Raw genomic sequence first — 27,047 nt, 5'->3', positions numbered from 1 at the left:
TCGTTACCCACCTTAAAATATCCAGATCGAGAACCTCATGAATCAAGGCAACAGACACATCTACCCAAAATGCTTCGATGTTTGGTTGAAAATTGCTGACAGCAAAGAGTTGAGATAAGTTACATCACCACAAATCACGGAATAAATGAGAGAGATCAAGAGATACAGCACAATTGACACCAACAGCGACTAACACACAAAGCCTATTAATGTCATTTAAAGATAAAACTTTAAGCCAGGAGTATGAGAGATGAGCAGGAAGAATCTATGGGATCTCTTCTCTGGTTTCTATCCGTCCCTCGGGACAATAATCAACGCGGAAACGCTACACGGCAACTCACTTTATAATAACCAGTTTTTGGTCCCAGGCCCTAAAAATGATGAAGCAAAGAACTAGTGACCCATCTTTCTACTTTCCCACTGAGATGGTAATACCAAAGGTGGAAGGGCTTGTCCAATATTATGCAGCCAGTCCTCCATTATCCTACAACCTTCCCTGCCTCCCTGCGAATGATCTTTTTTAAGTGCCGTAATGATAAAAATATGAGCTGTCGTTATTATTAATAGTACTCATTTAAAAACAACAGACTGTTTCTTAGCCTATTCATTAGGTGAAAAGAAAACAAACATCAAAGCAAAAACATTTCAAGTCCACGTTGAAGCGTACCTCATCACAATCCCCACAAAAACCCCTTAGTGGACAAAGGACCTAACCCGGGAAGAGGGGTGCAAGTGGCAAGAGGCCATCCTACATCCTCAGAGAGCCTGGAGTCCTGTCCCCCACGGCCCAGATGTCTACATTAACCCTATCCCAGTTCCACATCCACACGGCCTCCCCCTAGTTTGTCCCAGCCCAGATGTCAGGGATTTAAAAGCCTCCCATTTCCCTATTTCTTAAATCATAACTAAAGACAATCACCCACACGTCCTTTTTCCTTCTGCCCCATATATGTGCAGCAGCCAGGCAGACGCAGCAAAGCTCTAGAACCAGGGAAAGCAAACTTCAGAGATCATAGTGGGTTTTGTTCTTACGAGTGTGCGGGCTTAATAGGGGCAAATCTTCAATATCTTAAGTAAGCAAGAATAAGAATAAGCACGAAAGCTGGGAGAGCATTAGCAATATTCTGATTCAAGCCCTAATTTCCTAGATGAGAAAACCAAGGCGGGGGTGGGGGTGGGGGGGGGGCAAGTCGGTGTGTCCCAGAAAGACATTTAGAACATGGCCTGAACTCCATTTTGCATCATGATCCTAGGAAATGAGAACTATGGACTAGAACAGGGTCAAGTCGCCTTGGGTTCATTCTCCATCTTTTTCGTTCACCAGCTGTGTGCTTTGGAGTAACTTAGGCAGCCTCCCCAGGCCTCATCTGTGAAACGGGGATCATAAAAGCAGCTACCTCATAGGGCTGTTGGGAGATTCATGAGTTAATGTACATAAAGCATTTAGAGCTTAAACATAAAGAGCGCTCAGTAAATGTTAGCCACCATCATTGTCGTCAGTTGTTAACTAGGGCCAAGAATGACTGTCTCCACTTCATAGATGAGGACATGATGGGGCTGGAGACCTGAGGTGAGTTACCCCCCAAATCACAGTAGTAAATGGCAAAACCAAACTAAAACCCAACTTTCCGCCTCCAAATGGCACTCTTTCCCTTGGAACCATTCTCCCTGCTCAAAATCCTATGTAGTTCAATTTGTGATGACCAAAAGGGAGTGTTGCTCCAAAATAGGTATCCCAGTCCGGAGGCCTCCCCAAAGAGCAGCCTACTCATCCAACAAGATCTGACCCGACTCTCTCCACCCCAATCAATCAATCAATCAAAACACAGGAGAGAGACTACTGGAAAAGGGAGATCTCTAAAGGATCCCAACTCTCTCCCAAGGAGAAACTGTTGCCAACCCTTTAGAAACAGAATGTATTTCTTAAAGATCATGGCATGTCAAGTCATGGCCAGCTCATGCTCTTGGATCCCTTTGTTTTCTGCGCCTTGTCTTCCTGTGGAGCCCTGGCCACCCGGACGCCCATGGCTGGTGAGGTCATCCTCTCCAGGGAGAGCACTCAGACCCTGCCCGCCAAGCTATGATTTGAGATGCAGGATCTGGGATCAGAGAGCAAAGAGAAGGTCCCAACTTTCATCATGCCTCTCGGGTCACCTGCCCGCTGATTAGCGCATTTTCAGAAGAAAAGGTTATTTTAAAAGACTGTCTTCTCCCTAACAGATGGCATCCTAAAATACCCACAGAAATGGAGAAGGCGCACTCCCCAGCTGTTTTGCCTTCCTCACGAATATAAATTTCAAGTTCAGAACCATTCATTCATAATGTATAAATAAGGTCAAGGCTACTGAATACCCAATGACTTGAAATCAGAGAAGGGAGGTCTCCCTGTTTATCCCTTTGGACCTTTCCTCCCTGTTTTCCATAGATTAGACAGCTGCTTTGAAAGAGCCAATAGCTCTCTCCAAACCCACGCTTCAAAAAAAGTAACACAACAAACCCCTTGTGGAATCAACTCTGTTGTAAAATGGACCTCAATTTTCTCAACCTTGGACCTCAAATATCTGTTTAAAATAACAAATAAATCCTGGACAAATGTAGAATTTGTTTTGCTTCAATTACAGAAAACCCTATTTTTGTTTGACGCTCTGCAATTTAAGAGTTAATATTTTTCCCGGTTTCTGAGGCAAGAAATATCACTGACGAAATTTGATCAACTCAATAGAGCTTTAGGGCAGTGATTTTAAAGAGGGTAGAGGCGGTGTAAATAAAGAAAAACACCACCACCCCCCACTGGGGAGCCTTCACAGGCTATACACTGTGTACTTGCCCTTCCATAATGACAATCTTCACCATGTTCTGATCCACTCTGAATTTCAAACAACAGTAACATAAGGAGAAGGCTTTTTACTGGAATAGGGAGAGAAAGGCAGAAGCATGGCTGGGTCACATCCCACCTCAACTCAGAAATCGTTTGATTGTATTTACAAGCATTTTTTTGTGCTTCTTTGTGCCAGAAGCTGGACACATGGCAGTGAATAAGATAGGTCTATTCCCAAGGTGCTCAGTGAGTTGTAAATAAAAAGATGTAAACAAAGAGATTACAATGTAATAGAATGAATGCAAGTAATGGAAGCTCCAGGACACTGCTGAGGAAATGCTCAGGGTGTGCTGATTAACCCTGTGCAGAAAGCAAGGGGGAGATGCAGAGGAATCCCGCGGGGCAGCCTGCGCACAGGATCACTATGCAGAGAGAAGGGACAAGCCAGGAAGACTTTCTCGAGGTGGTGGCACCTGGGCTGGCTTTTAAAGGACGGACTGAGCTTTCCAGGTTCAAGGAAAAGGATCCATTCCAAAGATGGGACACAACACGGATAAAGCAAGAAGCACAGAATAATGTAATACGGGAAGGAAACTGGAGACAATTCCGCTTTGTGATGGTATAAAACGTAAGCAGGGTCAGAGCCAAGTAATGGGTATAAATAGTCTCTTATGCTATGATCTTAGCATAATAGTGTGTGTGTGTGTGTGTGTGTGTGTGTGTGTGTTTTAAGTCACCTTGGTGGTATTGAATAAGATAGACTGCCAAGGGGCGCCTGGGTGGCTCAGTGGGTTAAAGCCTCTGCCTTTGGCTCAGGTCATGATCCCAGGGTCCTGGGATTGAGCCCCGCATCGAGCCCCGCATCAGGCTCTCTGCTCGGCAGGGAGCCTGCTTCCCCCTCTCTGCCTGACTCTCTGCCTACTTGTAATCTCTGTCTGTCAAATAAATAAATCTTTAAAAAAAAAAAAAAAAGATAGACTGCCAAGATCAAATTAAGAAACTATTTTTTAAAAATAAAAAAAAAAAATCATTTGTAGTAGTTCAGGTCATGCACTTATGCATTCATCATTCTATCTGATAATGTTCACCAAGAGCCACCACTTAGGGCTCTTGTTCTAGACACGCTCCTACCTGAAGGGTCCCCTATAAGAGCTACGTATTTAGCATTTACAATTTGCCATATACTTGACACACATTCACAATCAGCCAGCCAGGTAGGTCTGGCTATCTCTGCGTCCCAGGAAAGCGCACTTGGAGGAAAAGTTGCGTAAGGTGAACAAGGCCACAGGGGAAGGAGGTGACGGTGACAAGGTTCCCACTGAGGGCCTATCCCAAAAAGCCTGGGTTCTTTGCGTGGCACTACACAACTTCCACACATTCCCCCCAAAGTCGAGAAGATGAGTGACTGAATATGAATAGACTGAAAGACACATATTTGAACTTCAGGTGGTACGAGTTGAGTGCCATAGCGCTGTGTGAGTCATCCCAGAGAGAAGGGTCCTCTCTAGTCAGGGCGACGGAGGAAGGCGCCCAGCAGGGTGAGATTTCAGTAGGTGAAGATGTGGAACTGGGTGGGGAGAGAGGAGCACCCCAGGAATAGCACTCGAACTCAGACTCTGGTAACAGCCCAGGTCCTAATTCCTGTCCCATCACTCACCAGCAGCAGCCCCTGGGCGAGTCACTGATCTGCCTGCGCCTCAATTTATTCATCAGCGAAATGGGATAAGAGCAATGTACTCCTATGGTTAGTGTGAGGGTTGGGAACAATCTGTGTCAAGTATTTAGCACAAGTACACGGTAAGGCCCCGAACAAGCAGAACAGTAACTAATAGTAGATGTGTTCAAGTAGGGCACATAGTGCCAACAGGCCTCCAGTCCTCTCTTAGAGTGAAATGAGAAAGACAGTTGATGATAAAAGTAAGACTCAGATTGAGGACCAAGTTCATGTTCACCTGGCAGGTTGGTCTCTTCTCAGCAGGGAATCAGTCATGACAGGAAATAAGCCATATTCAGGGCATTCTGAGATCTCCCAGGGGAGCCCCCAGCCCCACCCCTTGGCATCTGGCTCGCTTGTGACCCTTTCAGAAGAAGTGCGAGGCCCTAGGGACTGGTTCAAGCAAGGTCTTTAGGAAAAACAGATCCTGTCACTCGTCAACGCCTAACGTGTCCAAGGTTTTTTTTTCTTTTCTCTCTCCCTCTATCCTGTACCTTCCCCCCACAAACACACACTACTGGCTGAGGCACGATTACTAATCCAACTTCTCTAGGAGGCTGTTTATCTTTGTTCACTAAAGCAATAAATAAATAAATTTCCAGGAACCAATCTGGATTGCTTGGATCACTATTTGTTTAAATAGTTTTTAAATCTGGTAATACCTGGCTTTTACTGATTTATTTTTAAGTTAATGTCATTTCTATAATATGGTTATTATATCACTCATTTAATAATATATCATAATGAAGACATTCTTGGTGATGACGGTTCTGCTCACTTATCTTGATCGTGATGATTTCATGGGTGTATAACATATGTCAAAGCTTATCTAATGTACACCTTAAACATGTGTGGGTTATTACTTGTCAATTAAACCTCAATAAAGCTGTTAAAAAAATACAATAAAAATTTAATAATCCATGTAATTATTAAAAGGTATAAAATTGTTATCCACATACGAGGTTCATATCAAGAACATAAATATACATTCATAACATGAAAATATGAACATGTATATTTAAATCTTAACTCTAAAAAGATTTATCAGGACACAAGATTATAGAGAAATGCATATACAGGTTTATAAAACTTGAGTAGAGGGTAAATAGAGATACATTGTACTGTTCATAGCAGCAGTATTTGTAAAAGCTAAAAGGTAGCCATCACCCAAGTGTCCATAGAAAGACGAACGGGTAAACAAAATGTGGGACACACATACTACAGCCTTAAAAAGGAAGTAAAATTCTGACAAATGCTACCACATGGAGGAGTCCTGAAGACTTACGCTGAGTGAAGTAAGCCAATCACAAAAGGACAAATACAGCCTGATTCCACTTACAGGTGGGACCTAGAACAGTCTGAGATACAGGGTAGGGGGCGAGGGGGGACTGTTTGGATGGGGACAGAGTTCAACTAGGCAAGATGCAGAGTTCTGGAGACGGACGGTAGCGCTGGTTTGCACAACGGGCATGTTCTAACCGCCCCATCTGTCCACTAAAGCATGGCTCAGAGAGTAAATTTTAAATTTCCCACCATGAAAGAGACGAAAGTGCCTACACATTATTGTAAAATCAGTAAAGGTGTTATTTTGTAATTCTTAAAAAGGTGGTTTTTTTTTTTTTTTTTAGAGATTTTATTTATTCATTTGACAGACAGAGATCACAAGTAGGCAGAAAGGCAGGTGCGGGGGAGGGGAAGCAGGCTCCCTGCCGAGCAGAGAGCCTGACTTGGGGCTCGATCCCAGGACCCTGAGATCATGACCCGAGCCAAAGGCAGAGGCTTTAACCCACTGAGCCACACAGGGGCCCCCTTAAAAAGGTTTTTTAAGTGTTCCCCTTGCTATTTCAATCAAACAACTTCTGAGGTAACTTTCTGAGATTCCCTCAAAGGCCAGGTCTGAAAGCTGACACCAAGTTAAAACTGTTTACTTGCATTTTATTACCAATAGAGATCTACACGTTGACTTCTTTATTCCTGCCACATGACCTAATACTTTCCTAACAAAGCCCTCGGAGGCCTAGGGTGGCAGGTAGGCACAATTCCCGTGCAGAAAATGTCTCTTCTGAAAGAAGGGCTCTACAGGTACCCCGGGCAGCCCGTGTTTATCGGGAGGAACAATGGGAGCATGTGAGTCAGGAGCGGGGCACCTGCTGATTTAAGAGGGTGTGGACCCTACGGATCAGGGCCGGGTCCCACTGTGTAAACCTCATAGCAGAGAATGATTGAGCCTCGTCCTGGCTTTCAACCTGGGCGGTTCATGACCCTGTGGTCATAACCACCAGTTGGGCTTCTCCGAAGGCATTTCTGTTCCCGTGCCCTAAGAGGATGCCTGAAATTGCAAAAAAGCTCCTCGCAGGCACTCTCCTCACGCTGTTGCTTTGCACAGCACACGGCATCCCCAGCTCCTCGCCCACCACCTTCCTCCAGGTCTTCCCAGAGCTTCCTTTCCTTCCAGGAGTTCGGCTGACAGCAGAGTCCTATTTTCCCTGAGCAAGGGAGGAGAAGCCTTCCATCATCTCGCAGGAAGATGATAGCATCTGCTTGGGGATTCCAAGGAGATGTTTTACTGCAGCTTTTCACAAACTGATTATATTTAAAGCTCCCTTGGGGAGTGGGGGCTGGGAGGAAAGAGGCTTCGGAGAAGACCTCTGTTGGCACGAGTGAAGAAGCGCTCCGACCTCCCAGGGGAAGGAGCTTGTTTAAATACCAGCAATCCACATTCCCAAGTGTGCGTGCGCACACACAATGTGTGTGGAGTTTGAAATTTCATCTCCTGCTCGGAAAGGGTCCTAAAAGGGTTAAATTGTTCCAGGCGGAGGCCTGAGGCTTTTCTATCAAAATGCTCCAGATGGAAATTACAGAATTTCACTTCTCAGCTCTGGGCTGCACACATACTGCCCTTCTAAGACATTTAAAAAAAAAAAAAAAAGGACAAGCCCCCCAATGTTCTTAAGAAAGAAAATTTGACTGCTCACACAGTGTCTCTCTGTTTCAGAGGATTCCTCCTGGAATATTTGCACTAACTGTCAATCTCAAGCTTTCTGGGGCACTAGAAAAACTCAAGGTATGGGGAGGGTAAAGGAAAGGGGTCCTGAATAAGGAGAGGACGACAGCGAGCCGGGAGACCCCGCAGGGATGGGAAGCCATCGCCAATAACCAGGCCTTGCGCTCAACCACCTTGTGCTGCTCCAGTCTTGAAAGAAGCCAACAGGCTACAGGCCAAAAGGCCTCAGGTTATGACCATGAACCTGACCAGGGTTGTTGAGAATTTCCACACATTCATATGTATGAAAGCGTTTCATTAATTGGAAAGCGCCATGTAAAAGCATTAAGAATATTATTGCTTTCGAGTCAGACATGGAGAGGCATGAACTTTCAAAGGAATCTGAACACCCACAAACCAGAAACAATGATGGTTTTGAAGAAGGCGGCTACAGGGCAGGCTGACTAAGGAGGCACGCCCCTCATAAACGCTGGCTGGGGGAGGGTTGGGGCTGCAGCCTCAGAAGCCCTTCAGGGCACATGCGAGCAGGTGGTTTAAAGGGAGGCAAAAGCCACAGGTAGACGAGCTCCCACAGAGTCCATTTTGAGTTCACTGGCTTCCAACCGTTTCTGACCAAAAAAGGCAAAACCCAGGACTCTGGTCAGAGAATACAACGCAACGGCGGCCAACAATTAGTCTACCTGTTCATTTACACAAAGGGAAACTGAGGTCTACAGGGCTTAAGATACCTTTCACCACTACTGGAGGAACCTAAACTAGAACTCAAGTTTCATTCCCAGACTTGTGTCCCCTCATGGAACCGCTGGCATTTTGGGGGTGAACGGGCAGTGTGGCCTTCTGGTTAGCCCAGTGCAGCAGGAAGCGAGGCCCACTAACAGGGGAGTAGCCCACGCTACTAGTGAGCACACACCACACTCAAGGATTTTCTTACACCATCCCATTGACTCCTAACACCTGCCCTAGGAAATGCACGGGATTTTGCCTATTTTCCGGAGAGGAAACTAAGGCTCAGACAAGTCACGGAACTTGCCCAAAGAGCAACTGAACCAAGATTTGAAACCTGGGTCCCTTCGACTCAAAAACCAGTGCTCTCAGCCACCAGACCAAAAGAGCAATTTTCTTTTTTATCTTGGCATCTGGGAGAGAAGACGAGCAGCAGTACCACTCCCGTGTAACACAGAAAAACCTGAAAGTCGGAATTCTGACCGACGGCTTCTACCTAGTGGGGGAGCAGAGCCAACCTAGAACCCGGGTCCTTTGTCTCCAATCTCGATGCTCTTCCACGAAGAACTTGGGTTCTAGAATGTTAGCTCCGTAAGGGAGGGGGTTTTTGTCTTGTTCACTGCTCTAGGGCCAGTCCCTGGAACACACAGAAGGCACTAAATAAAGAGCTGACGAATAAAGGAATGGAGTCAAGCTGGCAGGGTTTGGCTGAGTGACCTTGGGAAGGCTTCTCACCCTCTCTAAGCCTGTTTCTTCATGCAGTGAATGAGGGTAAAATAGTATCTACCTTCCCAGTTGATATGGGAATTAAACAAGACAACTTATATATTAAAGCACTTTGGACAGGCTCGAACATCATGAGCATCCAAAATGTAACCCATTACTATTATCACTACTACTATTATTCATTGACAGATTTGGGCTTCTTAAGGATTTCTTGTTTCCTGTTCTGGTCAGATGATGTTTCATTGTACATAGGAATAGAATAAAGCAGAGAATGGGAAGTCGGTAACCTCCTTCTCATTTCAACTACCACCACCTAGCTGCGTGACCTTGGACAAGACTCTCAATTTCTCTGTACTCTCCTCCGCTATAAAATGAGGGACTAAATCATTTAAATCAGTTTTTTATCAGGCACCTTCTCTGGGTAAGACATCATGCTCGGCCACCTATAAAATTCTATGATCCTGAAGAGTGTCAATGGAAAATATCAGAGCAAAGCAAAACGGCCTTCTGCTTGCGGCAAGGTTGAAGAGACACCCCAAATAGCCAAATGCATTACATCATCTCAATGAGCAATGTTTGTAAATACACAACTGTTCAATTTTGAGACACTCATGAGAAATCTTTCACCAATAGGAATCAGCAGACAAGGTTCTATTAACACCTATCAGCCCTGAACCTTCCAAAAAATAAACGTGTAAAATCACTTTGCACCTTAGTCAAATAGCGTGCTGCTCGAGAGAAATCTGGGAAAGTCAAAGTTATTAACGCTCCCTATGGCAACAGTTAAGAATAGGATATGTAAAAAAAATAGAGTGACATATCTGGTTAAAATGGCAAGGGGGCTCCAGGAGCAGAATAGTCATCTGGACAGGACACAGAGGCCAGTGGCCTATTGTTTACAAAAACAGGCCCAGATTATGAACAGTGACAAGAGGCCAAGACCTCAATTATAACTCACAACCACACCTTTCCCAATCCCAGTTCAACCGAAGCCATCAATCAATCAACTCCCCCATCTCTGTAATAAACCCACCAATATTTGCAGCCAAGTGGATAGAAGGGCCCTCAGGGCACCTCCAGCAATGACCAAGCTGATGACATTAAAAAGACCCTACAGGCAAAATGGGGACTTCAAACTACATTCCAACCTTCCAAGAGATAAGGCAGCTGCCCATTTCAAGCCCTACACTATCCCCACCCCGGGCAATCATTAGAAGGGAGACATGGCCCTTCCCAAGTCCTCTATGATAGGAAAAGGTCTCCTTGCATTGGTGCAGGGAAAGAAGGAGGGGCCCCTCCCTCTGTACTCTGAAACAAAGGAAAACCCAGAGCTCCAACCATGTGGTGTAACATTCAAGGCCACCCACCTCTCCCACTCCCCAGCTGAAGTCTCAATGGGCTGGAGCACATGGCTCTTCCCAGTGGCTGGCCAGGAAGGGACAGTGCCTTGCACAAACACATCCTGGGGCTCTTTAACAGGCGGGAACCCCTCCTGTGGGATTGACTGGTTAAAAAAAGGTTGTCTGGGAAGGGCCTTTGATTCATGCACCAAGTAAGGTAGTCCACTAAACCTGCAGACAGCTCAGCTGGTTTCTCTGGGTCCACATTCTGCTTTACCCTTCGTATTTTTGCAGAGGGAAGTGGGCCTTTAAAAGCACGCATTCTGGAGCAGAGGGTGACAACCCAGAAGGGTTAAACAATTATGTCTTCCCATTCTCCAGAATCAGCACCACTCAGCAACCCTAACATGCCAACTCCATTCATGTTTAGGTGAGGGCGGAGACAGGGTGTGAAATGACCTTATTCTTTCTGTTCTCTCATCTCGGACAGAATGCAAGGCAACCGGAGATCTGGCAGGTACAAGGAGCACCCAAGGTGGCTGGAGACTTTCTGCAACCGATGCCACAGCAAATGTCACCTTTTGATATAGTACATCAGGAAAAAAAAAAAAAAACCTGCCTCTCCTGGGTCTCCCCAAATGGTATACCTTCTCAAGGTTGCCTTTCTCTACCTGCACTCCTCTTCAACCTCAGAAATAAATTCCCAAACACCTGTCAGATTTCAGTTGTCCTTCAAGGAAACCTGACCCAGACACCCAGAGGCAAACTGCCGCCTTTCTCGCTCCAAGAACCTCTCGCCCCTCCCCCCACCCGATCTAGGCTGGGGGGAAAGGGCTGCCAAAATCAAGGCCAGCCCTCCAGGAGCAAACCTAAAGCCCACTCTAAAAATTCCTTTCCAGAGCCTGTGGCCCCTGGCACAGTCCATCCCTCGGAGGCTCAAACCCACCTATGAAACCACCTCTGGGCTCAGCCTGTCCCCACCTGCTCCACCCAAAGAAATGAACAGCCTGCAAATCAGGATGGAAATGTAAGCCTCAATGGCCCCCAGAGCATATGCATTATGCTATTTTTCAAAGCCCTTACCTTTGACCTGAGTATCGTACTCTGCTATGATCTCCTTATCCTTTTTGAATTTGGCCGGAGACGTCATGTTTTCCTTCTTTCTTCCAAATTCAAACTGTGAACTGATAGATCCACGGGAAAAATCCAACCACCGAGATCAATACCTCCAAGACCGCTTCTCCCAAGGGCAGAAGGGGCCCCCCGCGGTGGTCTCCAGCGCTCCGGGGAGCGCGGGTTGCGGGCTGGACAGAAGGCTACGGCGGGCACATGCAGACGGTGGACGCTGGGGCCGGGCGCGGCAGCTGCGGCTGGTTCCTGTGCTAGAGCCGGAGCCGCAGCCTCAGCATTAGCCGGGAGAACTGCAGCGCCCGGAGGCTGGCCTGGGGTCTGACATCAACGACAGAGGCAGGGAGTGGAAGTCCTTCCGCACAACATGGTGTGGGGGGTGCGGGGGTGTGGACGCGCCCAGCTGTGTCCCCGGGAGGGAGTGGGTGCGTAACAGGGTGCCGGGGAGGGCTGGGCGTGCTTCGCGGTTTTTTTGTTGCACAGGCTCGAAGATGCTGCAAATCAAATCCCAAACGGGAGCCGCAGCAGCGCAGACTGGATCGGAAGTCGTTTGCTCCGGTTCACTTGCCTGTAAATGCAAGGAAAAGGGGAGGGGGCGATCAGCCCCAGCGTAGATCCTAATCGCGGCGGGGGTGGGGTAGGGGACGTCGTTCCAAGCCCGGCCAGGGCCCATTCATCTCGGCCAAACACCGCCCGGCCCACAAAGCCCGGCGCGGCGAGGTGCGGAGGAAGGAAGCTCCCTCCGGATTTTGTTTTAAGGCTGGAAGAAAACACTTTGGAGCAGCCGCCTGCGCGGGCTTCGGGTGGGGACTGCGGCGGGAACGCGGGGCTCCGGGCGGGGATTGCGGCACCTCGGCGGCCTCCGAGCCCCGCCAGCACTGGGCAGCTGCCAGCCGAAGGCAGCACTCTCGGCAGTGGCTCCGACGCGGCCCCTGACCCCCGGCTGGGGCAACTCCCTGGACCTCAAAAGGGATCAAAGCCAGGGAGGGCCAAGCCACCCGGGCACAACTTTTCTTCCCCTCCCGCCCCTCCTCCCAGTTGTTTTGTTTTTGGTTACTAGCTTCTCTTGGCAGCAAAATGTTTGCGGGGGTGGGGGGAGACCTGCAGGAAAAAGCCTGCTCGGCACGGGGCACATCCAGGAAAACAATGTGGTCGACAGAAGCAGGAAACGGGTTAGAGGCTAGGGTCGGAGTCGGGAAAACCCGGGGGCGGGGGACGGAAGGCAGCCACCGCCTCCCCCAAGCCGGGGACCAGAGTGACTCTTAAATACCACCCCTGATATTTTTTTGTCACCCATGCCCACAGATCGAGATACCGCACCCAGACCCAGGCTGGGGGAGGAGAGGTCGGAAGGGTCGCAGTCCCGACTCCTCGCACCGGGAGGTGCGGGAGGAAATCCCGCCCCGGCCCAGGCCCGGGAGGCGGGAGGGAAGCAGCCGGAGCGCAGAGTCCGGCGTCTCGTCCCCCACCATGCCGCCGCGACTACCCTCCCTCCCTGGTCGCCCCTTACCCTCTCCTGGTCAGGAGGCCGCTGGAGGGTGAGGGGGGCGGGCTCCCGCCGGTGTCTCCCACTTCCCGCGCCGGGAGGAAGAGGGAGCCCAGGCGGCGTGGTGGTTCAGGAGGGCAGGAAGCGGGGAGGGGGGTGTGAGGTGGGGTCCAGAGGCTGCACGGGAGCCGGGGATAACTGGAGCCTCCCACAGGCTTGGGAGGTGGAGAGAGGGCACAGGGAAGATTGCCTAGGGAGGGAGTGGGGGTGAGGAGACTGCCGCGGGCCACGATGTTACACGGTGCGTAAGGATGTTAGCAACTTGGGGGACCCGCTATGAGTCTAGGAACGGGGGTGCATAAAAGGAGCCATTCCAGGCGGGCCGGGGACTGGGACAGGGCAAGAGCCCCAGAAGCAGGGCGGAACAACTATCCTGGGTCCTGGGCTGTAACCCGGCTGTCTGCCAGGGCTTGGAGACAGGGGAAGACGGTAGCCGATGGTTACGGGTGATGCCAGCGACGGTTACCCAAAAGTGGACCAAGGGTGCCCGTGTGAAGAGGACTTGGGGAGGGGGCTGGGTGAGGGCTTCGCGGCGGCAGAGTCCCAGGGCAGAGTCCCAGGCTGTGCGGTGAACGGCAGAGAGAGATGCAGTCTTGAGAAGTATTATGGGCTGTATTGGAAGATTTGGAGAGGGTCGGGGGGGAGGGGGTCTGAAGGATTCCGGGCTGCACTGCTAGGCGATGCCACAAGCAGCATCCGCGCCCTCTCCTTCCCGCCCCTGCCGGAGTTTGTTCAGACAGGGCTCCGGCGGCCGGGAAGAGGAAAGGGGAGAGGGAAGGAGCCTTTACCTGGCTCTGACGCGACGGGTCCTGGGCCCCCGGCTCCGCTTCCTACTCAGAGATCTCCTCCCCTCTTCCCCGCCACCCGCTTCTACGCAGATCGGTCCCCTAGTCCCCTGAGGAGCCTCCGCCAACTCCGCAGGACCCCGCCGGGAAGCAGAGCCCACCCCCTTACCAATCACCGCCCGTAGTCTATCGACCGATGGGGCCTACAGCCAATAGGAATAGCTGATCCCGAGAGGACAGGAATGAGGAGGAGGAGCTGGCGAAACTCGGAGGTGTGACTAGCGCCACCGAGGCGTGGTCACAAGGTAAGCTCCTCCCAGGGTTGCCTAGCCCTAAAGTAGAATTAATGGGCGGGGTTAAAATGGAACTAACAGCCAAACACAAACTCTTGAGAGAAAGCAAGACCAATTGGACCGGGGTAGAAAGGAGGAGCGTTGCGGAGAATTTTAGCCAATAGAGAGTAGAGTCCGGCGGGGGCTGTAGAAAATCTTCCAATAAGAAGCGCGAAGGGCGTGCCTTGACGCTTTCACTGGGGCAGGAGTAGGATTTGCCCAAGCCTCCCGGGACCGGCCAATGAGAGCGGAGGCGGAGCCAAACTCCACCAACCAGAAAGCTGAACAGATCCCGGCACCGTTACTGAGGCGGGGCGTACGGTCTCCAAGCCACTAAGATCTCAGCGGGGGAAGGCTCCCGAGCCTTCCAATGCGGGACGCGGGCGAACTCTGGTTCTCCCAATCGGTGCGCGGCGCCGGCAATTCAAACTGACAGCCGGTTGGAAAGGCAGAGAGAGCGGAAGAAGGAGCAAAAAACGACCCGTTCGGTGACAGAGACCCCAGCGCCGGCTGAGCCCCCATAGCGATCTCTGCCCCGTCCCGCCAACCCCACCGCGCGCTCCGGAGCGGCCGCTCGGAGGGAGACCTAAGGGGACCGCGGGGGGCACGAGGCAGAGCTGAGGGACTGGGGACCGAGAGAAACGGCGCGAGAGCCAGTCTGCACGCTGAGGGCTGGGGGCTGCCTGGAGAGAAGTGAAGCGGGAGCTCGCGAGCGAGCAGAGCGGGGGAGGGTCCCGGGAGGACTGAGGACAACCAGGGGTCGTGGGAAAAGCTGAGGGGATTTCTGGATCCTGGGAAGAGGAGAAGGATTTCCAAAGACGAGGCGTGGGTACGACGCTTGGCCGGCGGTCCGAGCGGGAGGCATTGGAGAGCTCCGAGGGAGGGGCTTAGGAGGGGAGCTTTCTCCGGAAGACGCTGCTGGAGAAAGCTTAGGGAATTGCTCAAAGGGGCGGGAGCTGAAGCGTAGAGGAGCCTTTTGGCCTCGGGGCTGGGGAGCCCGCTGTAGAGAAGTTCCCGAGGCTCCTTGCAGCTCGCGCCTCCCCAGCTTCAAACCCCACTCCCTTCCCCGAGCGCCTCCTCAATAAATACTGCTTTCACCTTCCCACGGGAAACAGAAAAGAACTCATTTCCTTCCCAACCGAGGGCTTAGAAGAGCTCTAAACCTCGCGATCTAATTTTTAACCCCGGGGGAATCAAACGAGGAAAGGGGCTGCTCTTGTCTCCTCTTTCAATATCCCACACCGCATCCTTCCCGGGACGCCATGTCTACCAGCACTTGTAGTTTCAAGGACCGGTGCGTGTCCATCCTGTGTTGCAAATTCTGTAAACAAGTGCTCAGCTCTAGGGGAATGAAGGCTGTTTTGCTGGCTGATACTGAAATAGACCTTTTCTCTACAGACATCCCTCCTACCAAGTAAGTCATGCTAGTGGCGGGCAACGGTAGCCTTTAACTAAATGGGAAAAGTGTATGGTTTGGACCTCGGGGAGTCAACAAGGAGGTTATCATTTTGGTGTTCCAGCCACTCCCAACAGTCTGATGATCCCTTTGGAGTATAACTAAGTGGGCAGACTGTCTGGACAAAGTCTGTGGTTTAGCCAGAGTGGTCAGTCCTGATGTCATGCTTCTAGTTCAATTACAGTCATGTGACCACATCCCTGAACCTGAATCCCTGGCGCTGTGCCCTGCCCAACCATCCTAATCTCACTGGATCCAGGCCATGACCTAGACCCTAGACTCTAGGTAAAGTCGGGCAAGATTTTCCGTACTGTGAGAAAGAAGAGGCCACTAGGTTTTTCATTTTTATCCATAAGGTTTTAGGCCAAAAAATATTCATAATTTTCTGCCATTATTTGCAATTGGCAGGCTGATTCAGATTCATTGTCCGTGTAAGTCATTGTTCTTTTCTCAAAAATCTCTCTCCTAATGAGCGAGAAATAGATTTGTATGAGATGAAATAGAGACTTAGCCTGAAACAATCCTTGTTCACTGTTTCAGATACTATCCATTTGCATAATTAAGTCCTCTTAAATTCTGTTTTCGGACACTACCCACTTTTGTTGGTAGAGTCCTTAAGAATTTGCTACCTATTTGGATGAATAGCCATTTTATTTGACTCAAATATGCCGTTTCAGGCGCTAAAAGGTACTTTCTCTTTCCATAGTCAGCATATATATGCCCTTACATAATTTTCAAAATTTGGGTCTTTATCATTAAAGTGAAAGAGTAATTATCCAAAATACAGGTAAACAGCTATTCTTTGGACACAGAGAGCCAGAGGAAACAGGCCAATAATCTTAACACTTTAAAATGAACTTTTCAATGATAGAAACTTGAACATTTTAAAAACATACTCCAAGCTGTAAAACTCTTCCTTTCTTGAAATCTTTTCTGAGGTGGTTTAAGTGTAGTCATACAAAGATATTTGGGTTACTAGTTTGAGTACGTGCGTGTGTGTGTGTGTGTTGCAAAAAGAAAAAGAACTAGACAATAAATCTAGAACCTACTATTGCATACATCCTATGAGTTGTTGTCCAGTGCTTTTCCTTTTTGTAGCGCATCCACACAGATGCACACAAATTTAAGATATTAACCCATTCATCTTTGCAATGGCTGTAGTAAACAGTAAGATGAGGGCTCAGGTATGTGAATTGTTAGAGGTGAAACCAGAGTTGAGAATGGAACCAGGTTTTTTTCCATTGTCTGCTCTTCTCGAAGGGTTTATGACTGTGATGGATTAACGTGCTAAGATATGTATGATTAATGAACCCATGAGATTTTTTTTAAATGAAAGTTTTGTTTGTATTTATGTAAGCTCACAAGTATTAACTGACTCTTACAAAATATACTATTGTTCTACTCCAGAGTCTCTTTCAGCTCTTTGGGCCTACAAAATTCATGCTAAATCACAACCAAAAGTAAACTTAATGACAAGGATGTGAAAAAATTGGAACCCTTGTGCACCGCTGGTAGGAACATAGAATGGTGCTGCTGCTATGGAAAATTGCATGGCAGTTCCTGAGAAATTGAAAATAGAATTACCATATGACCCAGGAATCCCACTTCTGGGTGTGTGTATAAATCTGAGTGTGTCCTTATATTTACTTATATCTATCCCAAAAAATTCATTGCAGGATTTAAAAGGTATATTTGCACCACACATGTTCTCAACCGTATAATTCACAATAGCAGAGAGATGGAAACAAAAATGCTAATGTTCATCAACAGATGAATGAACAAAATGTAATATATGCATACAGTATAGTATTATTCAGCCTTATTAAGGAGGGCTATCCTGCTGCATGCTACAGCGTGGATGGACCTTGAGAACATTATGCTAAATGGAATCAGCCAGTCACGAAAAGACAAATACTGTGTGCTTTCACTTACATGTGCTATATAAAATAGTCAGATGCGTAGAAACAGAAAGTAGATGGTGGTTGCAGAGGGAAATGGGGAGTTGTTTAATGGGTAGAGAGTTTCAGTTTTGCAATATGAAAATGGCCTGGAGGTTCATTGCTCAACAGTGAAGAACATTGCTCAACACTTAACACTTCGGAACCGTACACTTAAAAAAATGACTAAGTTGGTAAATTTTACATTATGTGCATTTTTTACAACAATCTTTTTCAACGTACCTTGACTATTTCTGCACGTTTCCCTCTCCAGTGCAGTGGACTTCATTGGAAGATGCTATTTCACTGAAATCTGCAAATGTAAACTGAAGGACATCGCATGCTTAAAATGGTAATTTTTGGCAAGATTCTAGATAGCCCTGCATTTGGAAGATGGATGTTAACAACACAGAGAAAGGTTCAGTGGACTGCATCAAGCACTGGTTATAACCCATGCAATGAGCCATTGAAAACCCATTTGTTATTTAGAATAATTTTTTAGAAGGGTCTTGTGGCACATTTGTATATGATTTTACAATTTTTCAGAGTGCATTGACAAATCTCTGGTTCCATTTTCAGAAAAAAGCAAGATAGTTTAGGAGGAAAAAACACAGTTACAATCATAACAAATCAGGTTTGAGCCCTGGCCCTACACTTACTCTCAATGTGATCTCACGTAAACTCCTTAAACATCAAAACCCCTGAACCTCTGTTTCCTTGTCTAATTTATATCTTTAGAAGACAGAAACTATCTTCTAACTTAAGAAGATAGAAATTTAAATATCTTTTGTGTTTACTTTATGGCGTGTTATGAATGTTAAAAGGCTTAATAGATCATAAATTATTTCTTTCAAAGATTTTATTTATTCATTTGACAGAGAGAGAGAGATCACGAGTAGGCAGAGCAGAAGGTGGAGGGAAGGGGTGCAGGCTCCCTGCTGAGCAGAGAGCCCTATGCGGGGCTCGATCCCAGGACCCTGAGATCATGCCCTGAGCCAAAGGTAGCGATTTAACCCACTGAGCCACTCAGGCGCCCCTAGATCATGAATTATAACACAGATGAAAACTATTACTAATATTTTTTGAGAGGTGGAGAAACTTGAGCATTATTAGTCCCATTTTAGAGAGAAGAAAGCTGAGATTATTTTTACACTTAAATGGGGTTTGGGTTATAAATTATAATCCTAATAATTCAAATTCTTATGTGTTAATGATGATTTAAATTCATTCTTTCATTCATTCAAACTATCTATTGAAGTTCTACTATGTGTTAGCCACTGATATGGGGGCTAGAAACACAGCAATAAATAGACAAAATCACTGACATTATATTCTAGTGGGAAGACAATCAGTCAGATATTTAAATAAATAAGATATTGAATAGAGTATGAGGGATACCAGCTGGCTCGGTCAGTAGAGCACACAACTCTAGATCTCAGGGTTGTGAGTTCAAGCAACATGCTGGATGTGGAGCCTCCTTTAAATAGATAGATAGATAGATAGATAAAGTTTGGGGTACCTGGCTGGCTTAGTCAGTGGAGCATGCGACTCTTGGTCTCAGGGTTGTGAATTCAAGCCCTGCACTGGGTGTGGAGACTTCTTAAAAAAAAAAAAAATTTTTTTTCATAGAGTGGAAAGCATTCCAAAGGAAATAATTATAATAAATGATAGAGAATAGTAGAGTTTGGGGGAGTAGGTAAAAGCTCTTGAGGTAGCATGCTTAGGGAAGCCTTCTCATGAGAAGGTAACATTGGAGTTGAATCCAAAAGGATGAGAAAGACCCCAAGGGGAAATGTTCTAGGCAGATGGAACATCAAGTGTAGAGAACCCAAGGCAAGAAGAAGCTTAACATGTTCAAGGAATAAGAAGAGAATGGCAAGTGGCTAAGACATTGTGAACATCAAGGAAGAGTTGTATGAGTAAATTAGAGATACAGTCAGAATCCAGATAATCTAGACGAGCGTTATCCAATAGAAATCTACAAGGGTAGCTGGGTTATGGACATTGGGGAGGGTATGTGCTATGGTGAGTGGTGTGAATTGTGTAAGACTGATGATTCACAGACCTGTGCCCCTGAAGCAAATAATACACTATATGTTAATAAAATTTTAAAAATTTCAATGTTAAAAAAAAGAAATCTATAAGTCATATATCTAATTTAAAATCTTCTTTAAAAAATAATAAATGATAAGTAAAATCTAATAATAACCACATTTTATTTTTTTTAAGATTTTATTTATTTATTTGACAGACAGAGATCACAAGTAGGCAGAGAGGCAGGCAGAGAGAGAGGGGGAAGCATGCTCCCTGCTGAGCAGAGAGCCCGATATGGGGCTCGATCCCAGGACCCTGAGATCATGACCTGAGCCGAAGGCAGAGGCTTTAACCCACTGAGCCACCCAGGCGCCCCAATAACCACATTTTAAAAAGTAAAAAAGGAACAAGTGAAATTAATTTAAGTTGTACGTTCTATTTAACCCAGTATAACCAAAATATTATTTCAACATGTAACCAACATAAAAAATTATTAATGCAATATTTTACATTCTATTTTTTTCTTCATAGTCTTTAAAATCTTGTGTATGTTTTCTATTTGCACACACTTCAATTCAAGTTCTTAATAGCCACATTTTGGATTAGCACAGATCTAGACCTTGACATGAAGGGGTTTTTTGTTTTGATTTTTGGCCAATGGGAAACCACTGAAGGGGTTTTTAACACGGGAGCAAAATGGTCTGATGTGTCCCTACTAAAATGTTAGTTCCGTGAGTACAAGGACTTTGTCTACTGTTGGATTCCCAGCACCTACAACAGTACTTGGCACATAGTAGATGTTCAATAAACATGAGCTGAATGAGTGAATGAATATAGATGATGATTAAAGCCATAGAATTTACTCTTGCAATATAGTCTTACAAATAACTGTCAGTCCTAGTCCAAGAACAACTTGCTTTCATTTGTTTGCCTTTCAAGCAGATTATGATTAGAAGACATATTTTAGGTAGGCTGGTACCTTTTATAGTATTTTTTTTTTATAGGGCCTCACAAAAATGACTGACTCCCACATCTCCCAGGATGGGAACAAGCTATAATAAGAATTTTTACAACCCAAGGAATAAGTAGCTTGTGTTGTCATTTTTTTTAAGCACTAGCTAAGACATTCCCTCTATATTCACTCTATGTAATAGTGACCACATAGAAGAAAAATATCTGTGGAAACTGAAGTACTTATAATCAGATGGATACTCTTGAAGACAGTCAAAACTTTTGCAACTTTTTCGAGAAGCTATGGATGTGCTTTATTTCTGAATTCCTTCAAAAACACCAAAACTAAAATTAGAGCAGCCAGCCTGTGTTTGGTTTACAGGGGCTCATGCTGTCTTCCTACTCCTCCATCTGTTGAGACAGTTTTTAGGTGCTGGCATCAAACTAGAACATAGAAGAACCCAGCCTGCCACGGTCCTGGGACCAGCAAAAACCTTTTACCTACAGAGCTGAGTTGATCTCATGTCTCGTGTCCGCACAACACATTGGCTGTGGATGCTTTACAGAGCACATCACGACCCTAGGGCCTGGTATCTGGAAGCTAGCTTAAGGAGAATGCCTAAAGGAACCCCAGGGAAGAAATGGAGAATGTGTTAGTATTGTTTTACTCACCTGGAAGACCATTTTCCCATTTGGCAGTAGCACTGTCAAAGTTAACATTGCCAGGTAACTCCTATCCCAAAGGTCCTAGCAGTGGAGGTTGTTAGGAGGAAATGAGGTCTTCATATGGTCTATCTATTTACTTTAGCACATAAAAATGCTTATATGGCCGGTTATTAGGGGGTATCTAACTGTATTTACTTTCTGTCTCAGTGGGAACATTGTAGGTTATCATGTGATCGTTCCATGTTGTTCCTGCCTTCTTTCCTGCAACAATGGACACTTCTGGATGTTTCACAGCCAAGCAGTTTATGATATTAACAGACTAGACTCTACCGGTAAGAAACAGCAGACTTAGAAATTCCCCTAACATTTATTTGTCTATCAATACCTGAGTGAAACTCCCAATAGATCGTTTTAGGATTCCCTCTGAAACCCTCTTACCTGGGTTGAAAGAGTGAAACTCGAGTCCTTTGATCCCAAGCATTCAGTTAGGGAAACTACTAGCCAAACTTCATTGCCATTTTGGTTGTCACCATTGTATATAAGGCCTCAAACGTGGCTCTTCTCAGTCTTTTCTTTTTTTTTTTTTTTTAGATTTTATTTATTTATTTGACAGAGACACAGCGAGAGAGGGAACACAAGCAGGGGGAGTGAGAGAGGCAGAAGCAGGCTTCCACTGAGCAGGGAGCCCGATGCGGGGCTTCATCCCAGGACCCTGGGATCATGACCTGAGCCAAAGGCAGAAGCTTAACGACTGAGCCACCCAGACGCCCCTCTTCTCGGTCTTTGTAAATTAATATATATTTTTTTAAAAGATTTTATTTATTTATTTGACAGACAGAGATCACAAGTAGTCAGAGAGGCAGGCAGAGAGAGAGGGGGAAGCAGGCTCCCCGCCAAGCAGAGAGCCCGATGCGGGATTTGATCCCAGGACCCCGGGATCATGACCTGAGCCAAGGGCAGAGGCCTTAAACCACTGAGCCACCCAGGTGCCCCTAAATTAATATTTTAGTTGCACTAAAATGTTGCCTTGATACATATTATAACTCCAGAGAATTTTGGAAGATTTTAGATTTGATGGTCAATTGTGCGTGTGTGTGTGTGTGTGTGTGTGTGTGTGTGTGTGTGTGTTTAAGAAAGCGGGGAGGGGAGGCTGGGGCAGTGGGGAGGTGGGAGGGAAGATGACTGGGTAACCGTTGTATTTGGTGACGTTGCTCCAGGATAAAAACAGACATTTTGACATCTATAGCAATAAATTATGATGGAATTTTATTCAAGGGAAATATTTAATACCAGTATGTTGTCCTAATTATGTAACATACAACCAATTCTTTTTTTTTTTTTAAGATTTTATTTATTTATTTGACAGAGAGAGAGAGATCTCAAGTAGGCAGAGAGGCAGGCTGAGAGAGAGGGGGAAGCAGGCTCCCCGCTGGGCAGAGAGCCCGATGCGGGGCTCGATCCCAGGACCCTGAGTCATGACCCAAGCCGAAGGCAGAGGCTTAACTCACTGAGCCACCCAGGAGCCCGCATACAACCAATTCTTAAAGGATATTTACATGATACATTTTACCTTGTCTAGAGCCATGTGGTTTTGTTGTAGGACACATGTTTTCTCTGTCTGGTATCTATTTACACAACAGACCAGGTTGACTCTGAGTGGGATTTTTTTAGTGGCAACTAAAGTTTGCAGAACAAATTTAAAGAACTCAGCAATCCAGGTTGGCACTAACACTCTCAGGTTTTTCGATGTATGTTTTAATCTTCTTTGCAACCTAAAACATAGTCTTTTTCTTAAGGATGATTTGCCGTCACAGACTAAAGATCATGAACTGTAAGCTAGGTTCTCGGGGTCTTCAAACCCACAAATTATGCTTGGGTTTTTATAGACTCAGATTTTCTTTTTAATCACCTGGCGTTCAATTGTAGTTCTCAACCCTTCATTTGCGGGTCTTAATTTCAGACTCTGGGATGTTAAGAAGGCCATTTTTGAGGAAGGAGTTATCTGAATTCCCCTGCCATACGGGCTCCTAGCTTGGGCTTCCAGTTTTATATTTGTGTTGATCATGGGACACATTAAAGGAAGTTTCTGCTTTGATACTATTTTTCCTGATTCACAGAATTCAAAACACAGGGTGGAGATTTTTCCATTTTAATTTACTTTTTAATATTGGTCAATTTTTCAAAGATAAAAGCCCTGCATTCTTCCATTTACATTGAATCTAATCCATGAGAAACAGATGTATCACAGGATTTCCTTCCTCTCTTAACAGAGAAAGGAAGGTGCTCCTTCTGTCAGATCCAATCTCTTAGTTTATTTTTTCTCCTTTGAACCAATTGTGCCAAGCTACTCATGTCTCTTGAGTATTCACTCCAAAAATATCAAACTTCTCCTTTGTAACCCTAATATTGTGATTTAAAGTAAAACCTTCTAGAGGCTTGGTATAAAATAGGGTTCCTCATGATATTGGGACTATCCTTGAATCACCTGAATCAGCAGCATCAAAGGAGTACATACACAAGCTTTATGAAATTCTAGAATGTTTAGACTGAAAGGGCCCCAAGTCTATGTTCTAGACTAGGCTTCACATGTTGACCTGATTTCCCGAAGCTCTCCTGAGGATGCTTGAGAAAACTCAGTTCGAATTCCCTGGGATTGACAAATGTTCTCAAAGGCAAGTTGACTACAGCCCTCATTTACCCTTATGGGTTCTAACGATCCCTTAGGTTTTGGCCTGGTAATTCCTTATTATCCTGTTAGCTCATCAATGCCGTATTACCAGAAGCAGAATGCCATTCATTCTTGGAGGGGAAATATTTTTTATTATAAACAATGCAAACACACACACACAAATTACAGAAAATATGATAGACATCTGTATCCACCCCCCAGCATGAAAGAGATGCTAACTTCTTGCCTGATTAGATTCTAATATCTCAACCAAGAGAGACAGTTGATTGTTGCCACTGTTTCAACAATGCAACAGTACACCTCACTGTACATGTCTCCTTGAATTCCTATGCAGTATGAGAAGTTAGGAAGCAATGAGAGATGCGCTCTATTTGCTATATATATATATATATATTTGCTAAATACACATTTAATTCACGGAACAGAATACAGAAATAAAAAGAAATGAGCTAAAGCTATACACAAGGATATAGGTAAATCTCAAAAACATAATGTTGAATGAAAAAAGCAAGTTAGAAAGGATACAGATAATGCCACACTATAAAAAATTTTAAATACACCCAAAAAGTAATATATATTGTCTGCAGTCGCATACATTGTTGTAGAGGTAGCAAAAACATCCATGGTATCCTGGTAGTAGTGGCTACTACCAGTGACTAGATCCAAACCAAATCTCCATATCCTGGCTCATTCCATTCTACCGTGTGGCCATTTCCTTGTTGGACTCCATTGGCTCTCCTAGAAGTCAACTGATAATAGTATTTTTCCCAATTTAGTGCTTTCAAGTTATATGATAGAGTACATGCCCAGCATAAGCCATCTCATGCTCCTGTCATTTTACTACATACCTATGCTAGGTTCTTCAGTAGGAAATCTGACTGTCCTTTCATTATGAGGCTTCACATTGTTGTTTTGTTTATTGTGTTAGCGGCCACAACCTGGTCCCAAAGTTCTACCTTCATACCCCAGAGACCAAAACCCACCCGTTGTGAGGATTGCAGTTCAGAGGACAACTGGCTTCAAAACCTTGCTTTTTTTTAATCACGAAAAAGCCACCAGCTACTTCCATCCTGGTTGAGGAGATGAAGAGACTTATTTCAAGCCTTTTCCCTGGACCCTCCAAAGGGACACTTGATCTAAAATAATCTTACGAGATCTCCATCCTTAAAAATCATTAAAATAGATTTGGAAATTATTAGTGTAGAGTGATTATGCAATAATATAGCTGGGGGCAGGGTTTGAGAAAATGGACTCTTAAGATCCTTTGGAATTCGAAGTTTCTAGAATTCAAGCCCTTTCTTAGAAGAGCCTAAAAAATGTCTATGTCCTAGATGAATGATATTAGATAATTTTTTAAATCTGTGGTATATTTTTAAATATCTTTTCTCTTTACTGTTAACACTATGGTTTCATACAAGAATGTTAACATATAAGGTTTCCTACAGCATGTTCTGAGGTGTGATAGCAATCAGCACTAAGTAATTTTATGATTTTTCTTTTCAGGTGTAAACTTCCTACTGTGGGGCAACTTACCAGAGATAGAGGAGAACGCAGACGAAGACTCGTTAGATATCTCAGCGGAGGACTGGATTCGATGAAGGGGAGGGATAATGACATGTGTAATATTCAGACTCTTTCCTATTTAAAATGCATATTAATGGATTGACTTTAGAAGTATTAGTAAGGATTTATTACTGATTTCTCTTTTGGGGGGGGAAATGAGACATTTGTTGATTTATTTATTTGCAATCTCAGATTCATTACCTGAATTTAATTTGAGCCATTGTAATTCTTTTCTTCTATTGATTCCTCTTCCTCTCTCCAGCTCTCCATCCAGTAAAGGTGTATTCTTAAATTCAGACTGGAGAAGATTATTTCATGTGTCACTCAACTACCTCACAATCTTGGGGGAATTTTTCTTACAACTAGATACCAGATACTCTTAATTTTACATTCTTGAATAAGGGGCATTCATACATATTCATGTGTGTATGTCAACGAAGCATATATCTATGGGTATTACCATGCATACATATTTTTTTTAAAGGAACCAAACTGTTAGGTTTCCATAGATACTGGTTCTCCTGCGTTATACTGGTGAAAACTCCTTAAAATAGAGCAAGACTTTGTGAATCAGCAAATAGAATAAGATAAAAGTTGAAAGTCTATGGAGAAATCCTCTTCATTCCTCAGCACGATGTTAGATAAATGAATTTGTCACAACAGTATGTGAACAGTACGTAGACCAACATTATTTACATTCTTCTAGAGTCATAAGGTTATTGTGTTATAAAAGCAGATCAACTAAACCTCCGTCTTAAAGTTATTCTCTTCTCTAGGACTTTCTCTGTAAATAGCAAATTTTAAATGAGCAGTCTCAGTTCCAACTCTTAAATAGAAAAAAACTAAAGAAGGGTTTTTCTTAAGCCATGTATGTTATAAAGAGAATTTTGTTTTTGTTTTAAGCTGCATTCAGAGCCACACAGAAATGGGAAACTGGGATGGTGTTGGATTGTGATTTTAGCAATACCTCAGCTGTAGGCATTTTGTTAATAGTGATATCAAAACAGTCTAAGTTGCGGTTCTGTAAATAAAGTTTTGTTGTAAAAATGACCAGCCTTCCTTTCATTTTCCAATGTACCCACTTCTCTTACCTCCAAATGGAAAAGTAAAGCACCCAAGAGCTAACATTGAGTGCTCACCGTGTACCAGACACCTTTCTAAACTCTCAACAGATTTAATTCACTTATTCCACACCACAAACCCACAAGGTAGATTTTAATATTCCGCTTTCATTGAAGACACAGCTGAGGCATAGAGAAGTTAAAACAGCTTGTCCAAGGTCACATCACCAGTCAGGGGTGTGGCCAGATTCAAACGCAAACAGACAGACTGACTCCAGAACTCCTGCTCTTACTCTTTATGCTCTACCCTATATGCCCCTCAGACGTGAGTCAACTACAATTTTATTTAGCCGCAATGCCTGCCGGGTAAAAACGGCCTCGTTATGTATCCTGGGAGGGGGCCTCCATGGCTGATTTCAAGGTTGAACAAACTCATACTGGGTCATAAGGTAGAAGCGACCTGTGGGCATCAACACAATCCTTTGCTGTGAACCAACATCCAACTTCAGGAAATGCTATTACTAGTACCTGGAAAATTTTTCCAAATGTCTTTCACACCGACTAATGGTCAGCC

At 45.2% G+C, this 27,047-nt stretch overlaps 2 protein-coding genes across 7 annotated transcripts in view; one reads left to right on the top strand and one right to left on the bottom strand.

Annotated features, from left to right (window-relative positions):
* The window catches only part of LOC111150988 (SLIT-ROBO Rho GTPase activating protein 2), a 249,450-nt gene extending 235,602 nt beyond the window's left edge, over nucleotides 1–13,848 (bottom strand). For all 5 annotated transcript variants that reach the window (XM_022508663.1, XM_022508662.1, XM_022508667.1 and 2 more), the window contains exons 1-2: nucleotides 13,788–13,848; nucleotides 11,409–12,021 (exon numbers count right to left, since the gene is read on the bottom strand). In XM_022508663.1, coding sequence (XP_022364371.1) covers nucleotides 11,409–11,475 — 67 coding nt within the window. In that variant the 5' untranslated portion in view covers nucleotides 11,476–12,021; nucleotides 13,788–13,848. The remainder of the gene's footprint in view (nucleotides 1–11,408; nucleotides 12,022–13,787) is intronic.
* A 773-nt stretch (nucleotides 13,849–14,621) lies between these two features.
* On the top strand, nucleotides 14,622–25,822 carry LOC111150990 (family with sequence similarity 72 member A). Of its 2 annotated transcripts, none has more exons than XM_022508669.1 (4): nucleotides 14,622–15,530; nucleotides 17,784–17,861; nucleotides 21,368–21,492; nucleotides 25,353–25,822. In XM_022508669.1, the coding sequence occupies exons 1-4, from the start codon at nucleotides 15,379–15,381 to the stop codon at nucleotides 25,445–25,447; spliced, it is 450 nt and encodes a 149-aa protein (XP_022364377.1). In that variant the 5' UTR covers nucleotides 14,622–15,378; the 3' UTR covers nucleotides 25,448–25,822. The 2 variants fall into 2 exon arrangements, with proteins under 2 accessions (XP_022364377.1, XP_022364378.1); XM_022508670.1 differs by having other exon boundaries at nucleotides 14,622–15,410; nucleotides 25,353–25,468.
* The last annotated feature ends 1,225 nt before the right edge of the window (nucleotides 25,823–27,047 follow it).

The sequence above is a fragment of the Enhydra lutris genome, unplaced genomic scaffold (genome assembly GCF_002288905.1).
Source record: "Enhydra lutris kenyoni isolate GAN:26980312 unplaced genomic scaffold, ASM228890v2 scaffoldscaffold25, whole genome shotgun sequence".
Lineage (NCBI taxonomy): Eukaryota > Metazoa > Chordata > Mammalia > Carnivora > Mustelidae > Enhydra > Enhydra lutris.
This window is presented reverse-complemented; position numbering and strand designations above follow the sequence as displayed.

Excerpts from the sequence above, each read along its gene's own strand:
- LOC111150990 (XM_022508669.1), top strand. The coding sequence starts at position 15,379 with ATGTCTACCAGCACTTGTAGTTTCAAGGACCGGTGCGTGTCCATCCTG. Across the intron at positions 15,531-17,783 it reads ACAGACATCCCTCCTACCAA|TGCAGTGGACTTCATTGGAA; the intron begins GTAAGTCATGCT and ends TTCCCTCTCCAG. Across the intron at positions 17,862-21,367 it reads GACATCGCATGCTTAAAATG|TGGGAACATTGTAGGTTATC; the intron begins GTAATTTTTGGC and ends TTTCTGTCTCAG.